At 33.9% G+C, this 11,293-nt stretch overlaps 1 protein-coding gene across 1 annotated transcript; it reads left to right on the forward strand.

Moving 5' to 3' along the window:
* The first annotated feature begins 2,371 nt into the window (after positions 1-2,371).
* LOC124645543 lies at positions 2,372-7,156 on the forward strand. The gene is made up of 3 exons (XM_047185356.1): positions 2,372-3,625; positions 4,006-6,386; positions 6,466-7,156. The coding sequence occupies exons 1-3, from the start codon at positions 3,385-3,387 to the stop codon at positions 6,757-6,759; spliced, it is 2,916 nt and encodes a 971-aa protein (XP_047041312.1). The 5' UTR covers positions 2,372-3,384; the 3' UTR covers positions 6,760-7,156.
* The last annotated feature ends 4,137 nt before the right edge of the window (positions 7,157-11,293 follow it).

Genomic DNA, 11,293 nt, shown 5'->3' on the forward strand with positions numbered 1-11,293 from the left:
AGGAATTACCTTAACGTAAATAATAATTAGACAGCGAGACCGGACCGGGAGCAGTAGCGGGAAGCGGAAATTTAATATAGAAAAAAAAACCATAAGCAGTTGAAATATTTAACTTACCTACCTAAAGGAATTAATAGAAAAAAATGCTACTCATTTCTCTATCAGAATAAGGTTAAAGAATTATAAGAATAGGTACACCTCGAGTTAACAAAGCAACTTTTTACAGATTCAAAAACAAATATAGTACTCAAATATTTGATTGATATCATTAGGGAAACTCTGAGGAATGAAAACCGAGAAAGTCATGAAGCAGCGATTGATTGAACATTGAGGAACGAAGTAAGGAGGAGGAAAGATGAACTCGTTATTCTATTAAAAAAAAAAAAAAACTGGTTTCTTATGACCTTATATTAATTTAGTTTTCTATTCACAAAAACAATGGACAGTTAGGTTATAATCACCTGCATTTTGATCTGTCGTGCTTAAAATCGCTACCCGCTTCAGTTGGGAACACAGTCTTATTAGCCGCAAGTTTTCCTGAATGAGTTATTACACACATTCGACATTCAGTCATGCAGTTTTCGCTATCATATTTTTCCAATTTCATTTTGTGGTAATTACTTGGAATTGTGACAAATATGCATAATATGCCATTAGGTACATTGTAGCGTTTAGTTGAGTGAGTATTTAAATATAGAACAAAAGAAATCATCATAATAGAAGTTCAAAGTCCATTTCAAATAGTGTTTTTTGTAAGAAAATCGCCCGAGCCCCGTATCGGCCACTCGGAAAATCCACCACGCGTGTGTGAACGCTGTAAATGTTACCTTTCGCTCCTGTAATTGTCAATAGTTTGTTCCACCGTCCTTAGGAATCGAGCTGGAAAACTGCTGGGTTAGCTCTGCAAGAACATTTGTAAACGAGAGGCCTCAAGTGCCTCAAGCTTAAGGGTGCTTTGCTTTGCAACAGTCCTGTTGTCGAGCGTTCGACCTAGATACATCGTGCTTTTTGTATGAAAAACCGGCCAAGTGAGAGTCGGAATCGTACACGAAGGGTTCCGTACCATTATTTAGAAAATGAACAAAAAAATCACGTTTGTTGTATGGGAGCCCCCAAAATATGTATATTTTATTCTACTTTTCAGTATTTGTTGTTATAACGGCAACAAAAATATATCATCTGTGAAAATTTCAACTCTCTAACTATCACGGTTCATGAGATACAGCCTGGTGACAGACGGACGGACGTACGGACGGACGGACAGAGGAGCGAAAACAAAAGGGTCCCATTTTATCCTTTGGGTTCGGAACCCTAAAAAAGAGGATCTTCCGTACGCTGCACGTCTAACACACCGCTTCGACACTTCACCAGGCCGTCAAGAAACGCATAAGTTGAAAGCGCCCTTGGAATGTTAGGTTTGTTACCAGTACCGCTGCGACTCATATGCATAAACCAGTGTTTCACTGAACAGATTACACGTTTTGTAAAGTGTTTCCTACTACTGGATTTCAGACAGCCATTGTTTCCTGCTTTCTAATAAACCTAGTAATTTATTGTCGGTTTAATAACAGCATCAGTACTCATTTTCTATTGAAAATAGATATTTGTGTTCCTAGTGAGATAAAGAGTATGCGAGTGCAGATTTTAAATCCCGAGCAAGCGAAGCATTCTGTTTGAATCACGAGCAATTCTCGTAAAATCCTAAGCGTGTCGAGGGATTTAAAGGCTCGAGAAGAAATCACACAAAAATGTTATTCCAGTCGCACGTCTTTTGTTTTTCCTCGTGGTCGAACTTAAAATCTTGATCCACTAAATTAGTATCTTGCTTATATTTTTATTTACATAGCTAGTACCTCATTTTTGGTTCCCACAGCTTTTAAAAGTTTACCTTATACCATTAGTACCTTATATTTAAATAGGAAAAAATTATGAATACCTACCTACTTTTGAGCGCGACTTTTGGCATGTATTAACCAGTTTACACAGTTTTTTCAGGTAGGTCATGGTATAATCACACGAATACATATCGTCACCGGAAAGCCAATACTACTTAAGCGCCATTTTGGCCAAAATGAGTTATATATATCGTTGGATTCGTTTTTTTTTGCTGCGTCGATTAGTCGAATTATCGTAACAATCCAAACACTTTTTTGGCGTTTAAGCACTGCAAAAGTATGGTATTTCTCTATATTTTCATTTTATAACAAATACTTACGTAATGCAAGTTATGATTATTTTTTTGTCGTTGTTAATTTAGTATTTTTCTATACTGACATCAGCCACTTTAACTTTGTTCAGTAACTCAAAATATTGTAGTTTTAGTCATCGGTGTCGCTTTAGTATTTTTTGCCAACAGTAAATACGAGTTGATATGTAGTTAAGTAAATTTGCTTTACGTAAGAATTGATGAGCATGGCGCATTAGTATATTTTGCCTTTGTAGTTTTCTGAGAGGGAACGGTTTTAGTAACTTTGCTTTTCATATCTAAGTATTTTAGTGTCTATTTAGAATGTTAAACATTCAATGAATTTGAATAATACTCTTATTAGGCACGAACTATTTCGTACGACAAAATATTAAAGGTTTGTTTAGCATTTAGATAGCATAAACACGTACAAAAAATATTCAGATAAGTCTTTTTAAATTAAATTATGTTTTGATTACGGTGCGTTGAGTACTTACAATTTGTATTTTGCGCGAGTTGTCGGCGGTCAGTCGATGAGTCGATCCTGCTTTTGCTTGTAGTCGGCGTCGCGCAGCGAAAAGTGAATGACGCGTTTATGCAGTTTACGCAAAGTGAATCGTTCAGTTTATTTGAGTTTGGAGTCGAGCTAGGTGAGTAAATATTTATTATAATAATTGTTTCATTAAACTACAAAGATAATACACATCTATAAATCTGTTATTTTTGTTGCCCAGCTGAGTTTACATCCGAGGAAGTTTATTAATAATTATTTTACTTATTTCGATTGCTGAATTTGTAAATATAGGGATTTAGGTACTTTGCAATAATTCCTGGACTATTTTCATTGAATGCAGATAATCATTCAAAAGGAATTCGTTGAAGGCCCGAAGTTAGATGAGATACCTACTTACCTACCTACCTACTTACTTGTGGGTAAATAAAACAGACTAAGTGATAAATGTGTAGAATACTGTACTTATTTAAATGTAGGTAAATACTCTTTTTTACTCAAATTAGTCATTCTTGAGGTATTTGTGGCTGAGTAATAACAGCCGTATGTAACAGATAGGTAGCACCATGTAAAATTCTAGCATTCAGCCGTCTCCGGTTGGATTAGAAGTGGATCCTAATATAATTGGGTAAAGGCTAGGCAGATGAAGAGTCATACATTTTGCTGTTATTTCTATGAATGATTTATTATGATTACTTATTTATATTTTCAGAATAATTTGAAACTCGTCATGAACAGTCGTCGATCCTCATTTTTTAGAAATTTTGTGGATAAAAATCAAGAACCTAAACTAAATGTTGTTCGAAGAATATTTAGCGAAGATGAAAGCGATGATGATTTGGATTTTGAACGTGATAATTACGTCACAAAATTAAGACATCCACTTAGGGAAGAATATGATACTTTAGGGTTACAGCAGAAAAAAACAGGTTAGTTTTCAGTTATGTACTATTTATTAAGTACTACCTGTGCCTACGACTTCTTCTGCATGGTATTTTGATTGCTGGGTATGACATAACATCTTTCTTCTTTCCATGACGGGTTAAAGAGGGGCGTACTCATAGCAAGTACACCTACATTTCACCTATATGCCAGTTATGTTATTACTTAGGTATTTTATTTTATTATTTGATATAAATACTATTTAGGGGATTATTTACTATTTAGACTATCCGATTAACAACAACCTCTACACCTTACAAGACTTCATACAATAGAGGAGTCGAACAGTACCTTCCTCATGCTTTGTATTGTTATAACTATTGTATATGTATATAAATTATTGTTTCATATTGTATTGTCATAATAGGTGCGGTCGAAGAACTTGGCAAATCTTTTGATCCAGGCATTCACCTACCACAAGCAACCTCACAAGCCGCAGATGATCACCAAGAAGCATCAATCTCACAGATGAGCGAAAATATACAGGAAGAGACAACCTTGAACCAAGTTATACATGAATTGCAATCAGAAGACAATGGTCAGGTAGAAAAATATCTTGACCACGACACTCATCCCTCTCATGCATCAATCTCCCAGACAGGCGATTACGTTCAAGCAGAAACATTCATATACCAAGTCTTAAATCAATTACAAACAGAAGTCAACGTTCAGGAAGAGAGACCCTTCGTCCAAGACATCCATCCCACACAGGCATCAATCTCACAAACGGGCGTTAGCATTCAGACAGAAACGTTCCAAGTCATACATCAATCGCAAAAATCAATCTTGCAAACAGAAGATTATGTCCAAGAAGAGAAAAATGATGATCAAGACGCATATGGGGTGCATAGGTCACCTTCTCCAAAATATGATCTTCAATCAAACGCGTCTTTTGAAAGTAAATCTTCTGAACTATCTTTGAAGAAACCCTATAAAAAAAGGATATTATATGAGCGGTTTAAAGAGGTGGAAGACTGCATACAAGAAATAAGGGATGAAGACGTTTTGACAAATAACTTAATCGAGAGAACTATCGTTATTGATATAGAACCAGAAGATAACGCAGATCAATCCGGAGAGGTCGAAAATGTTTTAAAAAACCGAAAGAATTTGAAAAGGAATAGAATTTATAAGCATATTGATTTTTTATCGGACAGCGAGGAATTTATTTACAGTTCAAGTTCTTGGAAGGATTCATCAGAATCAATTGATAGCGCTTTGCATTCGAATGAAAATAATGTTAAAAAACAAAGAAAAACATCTAAAACCAAAAAGAAAAAAATAAAAGATAATAATTTTGATGATACGAAAGAAAATTCAGAGCCAAAAAAGAAAGAGCGAAAAATTAACAAGAATAAACTAAGAACCCATCTCAAAAACAGTGGCAAGCAATATACTTCTATATCGGGAAAAGTGATAGCAGAGAAAAAAATGAAGAGTAACCCATGTGTACTTGCAAATTGCCACAATGAATGCTATAATATAAGTTCAGATAAGAGACAAGCTATTTTTAATCATTACTGGAGTCTTAATAATGAGCGACGAAGAGATTGGTTAGTGAGCAACTCTAAAGTGACGGCAATTAAGAGAAAGCGTGCCATAGTTGATCAAAGTCGTAGGCAATGCACTTTTGATTATTTTATTAACGAAGGCGAAGGAAAAAGAAAAGTTTGTTTGAAGTTTTTATTGAACACGCTAGATATTAAACAAAAATATTTATATAATATTATTACAGAAGCCACTCACGGGTCATCTAAAGAAGATTCAAGAGGAAAACATATTCCATCAAACAAAACTGCAGAGAAAAACTTAGAGGAAACAAGGAATTACATCAAAAACTTACCTTATTTACCGTCGCATTATTGTCGCAAAAATTCAAAAAGATTTTATCTTCCTCAAGAATTCCGAAGTTTGGCTAATTTATATAAAATTTACAAGGAAACAATGATTCGTGAAGACAAACAGATAGTAGGAGAAAGAGTTTTTCAAAATATATTTCGGGAATTCAATATAGGATTTCATATCCCGCGTAAAGACAAATGTGCTAAGTGTGTGCGTTTAGAAAAAGATAATGGACAAAGAGAAGAAGAAAAACTGGCTCATCTTAAAGACAAAGAAGAAACTTATGAAAGATTTCAAGCACATCAGAAAATTCAGGATGAAAACATACTTTGCGTGTCCTTTGATTTACAGAAAGTTCTGAATACGCCGTATGGCCAAAGTATGTTATTATACTACAGTCGAAAATTGGCTGTATATAATCTTACTTTTTATGAGTCCAGAACTAGAGAAGGCTATTGTTATTCTTGGACTGAGACAGAAGGCAAGCGTGGAGCTAATGAAGTGTGCACCATCCTAGAAAAATACATCAAGATGGTAGACGATCGAGGGTCAGTCAGACATCTTTTGTTATATAGCGACGCTTGTCCCGGACAAAATAAAAATAAAATAGTTCTTGCATGCATTCATATTTGTCTGCAAAATTGCAAAAACATTGCCAGCATTCAGATGAATTATCTCTTGCCTGGTCATAGTTACATGCCAGTTGATTCGATGCATTCTGTAATAGAAAAAAGCGTAACAAACACAATCATTTGGGCACCTTCACAATGGGCAACTGTTTTTACTCTAGCCCGAAAGAATCCTAAGCCTTACCATGTGGAAATATTAACGCATAAGGATTTTTATGGTTGGGATGTTGTAGGAGATAAATATTTTAAAGGAAATTTGACGGGGAAAATATCGAAGGTAATTCTAATGTTTACTTTTTGCGTTATACCCGTTAGACTATGTATTGCAACCTAATTATATTTGAATTAATTTGCAGGTACGTACAGCGACATTTAAAAAATCTGAGGCACAGAAAATTGCAATTAAATATACGATGGCGACAGATGGTCCAGTAGAAGAAATAGAAATAACAAATAAAAACAAAAATATACAACTCAAAAACATTTACAAAACTCGTTTGCCTATATCAAAGAAGAAATACCAAGATTTGTGGAAACTTTGTACATCAAAGATAATTCCTGAAATGTATCACTATGAATACGAAAATTTTCCTTCTGCCGTTAATGTTCAAGATACACTTCAAGACACGGATGTTGAAGACAATACCTAATTTCGAAACATTTTACTAATAACAATAATTATAGGTTTTGTAGATTTTTAACACCGTTATTACCGATTATTTTCTTCAATCCTTCTCTGTGTGAGAGGAGGCCTGTGCCCAGCAGTGGGACGATAATTAGGCTAAAAAAAAAAGATGCATAATTAATTACCTTTATTAGTTTTTTTTGAATACTTACAGGTATTGTGACAAGAATACTGTCGATTTTTTTTTAATTTTTCAATAAAAAATGATTACTAAGCAAGCTGTATTTATTTATTATTACCAACCAATAGAGTTAAAAGATGAGGTCGAATTCAAATTAGGAATTACAGTAGTATTCTCATTTATTTTATTCGCTGCCACCATTGATTTACACTTACTTATTGTTGTTTATGTCTGATAAGCAAAAATATTTAAATTTAAATGATATATCTTCTACCTAAGTTTTTTTGGCATCACAGTGATACCAAATTTTAATGCTATACATCGCTTTTCCGTACGGTATTAAGTCATATTATAACGTTTTAGTACTTCTATCCGGCGACTACTCAACCTTTAATACGTGTTAGTACTTTTTCCCTTCAAACATTTGAAAGGGCGTGACTTGTCAGTACTTTTCGATAACTGCACTTTAAAATTATTATGAAGATAAGTACTTTCTCCTTAAGAAGTGTGCAGAGCATATGTACTTAAGTGACAGCTATCTCCTGAATTACATTAAATATGCAGAATATCTTGATTCCAGTACGTAGATAATAGTGGCACAATTATTTTTTGCCTTTACTGTGTTTCAATTACTTAATTAGAAAAAAAGTTAGACACGGTTTTGTAAAAAAAAAAACTTTAAACGTCTTTATTGTAAAACGGCCTTTTGTCGCTTAAGTAGTATTGGTTTTCCGGTGACGATATGTATTAGAAAATACACTCTTTTGCAAAAAAAGCGGGCACCCATGCGAAATCTTAGTTTTAAGGACTTTACGTGTATTTCAAATGGTTTTAATGATTGTAGTATGTTTCTAGCATCAAAAGGGTTAGCCAAGCATGCGTGAGAGTGTATTCTAAATTTGAATTTTATACAATTGCTAAGTAATTGGTTAAACTTTGTTTTGGACTAATTGCTGGCAGAAAGTTTGTCGGTGTTTTGAAAAGTTTTTGAAGTGATTTTCGGAAAACTGATAATGCAGTCTTAATTAATGATTAATGTACCTTTTTGTTAGATCAAAACATTTTTGAAAAACTATACGTATTTGATAAAATTTTCACCTGCTCTAAGTAGGCTATACTGATGATTGATGGCAATGGCAATGGTAAGAGTTTCGGTATTTTAGTGTAAAGCGTTCTTTTGTTTAGATATTATAGCCACGAGTTTTAAAATATCGCTTTTTCATAATTAAATACTATTTAGAGGAGTATCAGTACATTGGGCTGCGACAAAACCAATTTTAAGTAAGCAGTGCCGATCACAACTCGTCTCCTTTCGGACTTTAACATTTTTAAAAATCTTGAAATTCTACAAAATACAGAAAATAGCGCATAGACTGTAAGCACGAGGTCTTAAGGTCTCGTAATCACTGATTTTCAAACAACCTCGTCTCTTGGGAAAGTCCGTAGACCTCCGAAGATCTATGAGTCTGAGCGTTCAAATAGCGTGTTTTCATCCCACTGACATTTTATTAAATAAACTTGCCTGCACCGAGATTTTATAACATCTACAGCACTTTCCTGCTTAAATCATAACAATAATTGGCTATCTGCTCATTTCTTAAGAAACATACGTTTGGTCAATACTTTTGAATTCTTGACTCCCTTTCAGCGAAATCATCGTTTAGTAACCCGATACCTATGGAGTTATAGAGAGCTTCAACGCGGCAATAATTAGACTTTTTAGATAGCTTAAACCCTCCTCATCATTTTTCATGTGGTTAATTTTAACATTTATCACAAAATTTGGTATTTTTTAATGTCAAAGTCCGATAGGAGACGAGTTGCGATCGGCACTGCTTACTTTAAATTGGTTTTGTCGCAGCCCAATGTACTGATTCTCCTCTAAATAGTGTTTAATTATGGAAAAGCGATATTTTGAAACACGTGGGTACAATATTTAAACAGTAGAACGCTTTACACTAAAATACCGAAACTCTTAACATTGCCATCAATCATCAGTATAGCCCATTTAGAGCAGGTGAAAATTTTATCAAATACGCATAGTTTTTCAAAAATGTTTTATCTAACAAAAAGGTACATTAATCATTAATTAAAACTGCATTATCAGTTTTCTGAAAATCACTTCAAAAACTTTTCAAAACACCGACGAACTTTCTGCCAGCAATTAGTCCAAAACAAGGTTTAAAAAATTTCTTAGCAATTGTACAAAATTCAAATTTAGAATACACTCTCACGCATGCTTGGCTAACTCTTTTGATGCTAGAAACATACTACAATCATTAAAACCCTTTAAAATACACGTAAAGTCCTTAAAACTCAGATTTCGCGTAGGTGTCCGCTTTTTTTGCAAAAGAGTTTACTTATAGCGATTTCTTAAAAAGAAAGATTCTTGTAAAAGGTAGGCTTAGCTGCGACCGGTGAGACTGGAAGCCGACTCCGGAAAAGGGAAAAGGCTAGGCAAATGATAGAGTTTATTCAAAATCAAACATAAAAACCTTAAGTGTTAGTACATTTCGGTTCATTTGGTTTTATTATGGCTTGTTTACATGGTATTTACATGGTAACGAATACCTATCCTTTGGGAAAACATTATCTGTTATATACGTAAGTTTAATACATTTTATATTTATTGTATCCTTGTTTCCTGCAAATTGTTGTTAAGGTAATATTTCTTTCAATTCAATTTAAGTGTATATTACAGCACATCATTAGGTTAGGTACAGAGGTTAGTATATTGAAAAATATTTGCAAAACTTGATATATGTAAATGGATTAAATGGACAGAGAATAAGGTAAGAAAGGTTATTTTCAACCTACGATTTCCCGGAATGTCCTTAAAAAATTGAATTAACTATAAAAGTAAAAAACACAAAACGTTATAGTAAATGATACATATTAATCAATTGATTGCTTTTAATACTACTAAAAGCAATCAATTAATGAATATGTATCATTTACATAATAGGTAGGTATACTATATCACGTTCTATGGTTAATATTATGATGAATGAATTCGCGATTCAGCTAATGGGTATTACCCTTGTTAATTAACGTTACACCTATACTATACATAATAATTTTATTCATTGAATAACAGTACTTTATAATAAATTATAAACATGTTTGTGAGAGATCGATTTCAATGTGTGTATGAAATTCAAACCGGTGAAAACCAACACTTGTAGTAGGTATTTTTATTCTGGTTTTCTGACGTAAATAAAGTAACCAGAAATGTTAGACAAATATGATAAACAAATACCTCCTATTACAATTTAGTTAGAATTTAAAACGTTTAACTAAACTAACTGCCTTGTTGTTCTAGCGGTCGGGAGCGCGACTGTTGTGCACCGAAATTGCTTTGTGGGTTTAAGAAACATTCAGAAAGCAGCCCGGAGCCTGGAAGTTGGTGATTGATACACCCGTGCATCGGAGAGCACGTAAATGTCGGTCCTGCGCCTGATCTCTCTCCGGTCGTGTCAGATTGCCATCCCATCGGGATATGAGAGTGAAGGAATAGTGAGTGCACTTGTGCTAATATCCAATATCCTCCTGATCTCCTAATATGAGCACAGCCGCCATGCCCGAAATCGGCCCTATAAAACTTCTCATATTGTGCTGTCATTTACTTTACAAAAAAATAATATCACCACAAAAAATGGGAAAAGCGGAATAAAGTAAATAGTGTAAATACATCCATTCTGATAGAAAAATAAAGTTAACCCGAATGTCGTAATTAAAATAGACTTTAACATAAATATATTATCTGTATCTGATAATTTCCCAACAACTCCCATAAGAAAAGAGTCGTCATGTGGTTGCACTAAATTCAAAGTCAAAATCATTTATTCAAACTTGGTTGCAAAACAGCACTTTTCAAATGTCAAAGTACCTATATAGAAGACAGCTCCCAAAACGCCCACTTTTCACCACGTGTTTCGGGGTTTTTATTCTGAAGAACTCAGCAACACATATCTGTCGGTAGGTTAGAAGAACCTTTCAACAATGTGTTACGCTACGTCATTGTCAAACGTCATTGTAGCAAACGTGCAGCTGCTACAATGACGTTTGCTCTTAGCTAAACATTATCCCCCTTACTTATAAAATCTCTAATCACCTTCTAAGCAACGTTTTAACTAATCACTACTTAAGCAGCGTTTATAAGTAAGAATTTTCTTAAGCAGCCCTTAAGTATTACTTATATTTAATTCACCTTTATAAGTAAGGCTGTATAATATTTATAATAAATAGTTAAGCTTGTTGCTACGTGAAACCACAGTTATTCACAGTGTGTCACAGTTATAATGAATAATGGTTGCTGATTCTATACGGTACCTTAAAACCCTTTTTACACAATTTTACCGACGTCACTAAAACTTTT

Source organism: Helicoverpa zea, unplaced genomic scaffold, assembly GCF_022581195.2.
Source record: "Helicoverpa zea isolate HzStark_Cry1AcR unplaced genomic scaffold, ilHelZeax1.1 pri_000016Farrow_1_scaff_4_deb, whole genome shotgun sequence".
Lineage (NCBI taxonomy): Eukaryota > Metazoa > Arthropoda > Insecta > Lepidoptera > Noctuidae > Helicoverpa > Helicoverpa zea.

Coding starts and splice junctions, on each gene's coding strand:
- LOC124645543 (XM_047185356.1), top strand. CDS start 3,385: ATGATTACTTATTTATATTTTCAGAATAATTTGAAACTCGTCATGAAC. Junction 3,626..4,005: donor GTTACAGCAGAAAAAAACAG/GTTAGTTTTCAG, acceptor TTGTCATAATAG/GTGCGGTCGAAGAACTTGGC. Junction 6,387..6,465: donor TGACGGGGAAAATATCGAAG/GTAATTCTAATG, acceptor ATTAATTTGCAG/GTACGTACAGCGACATTTAA.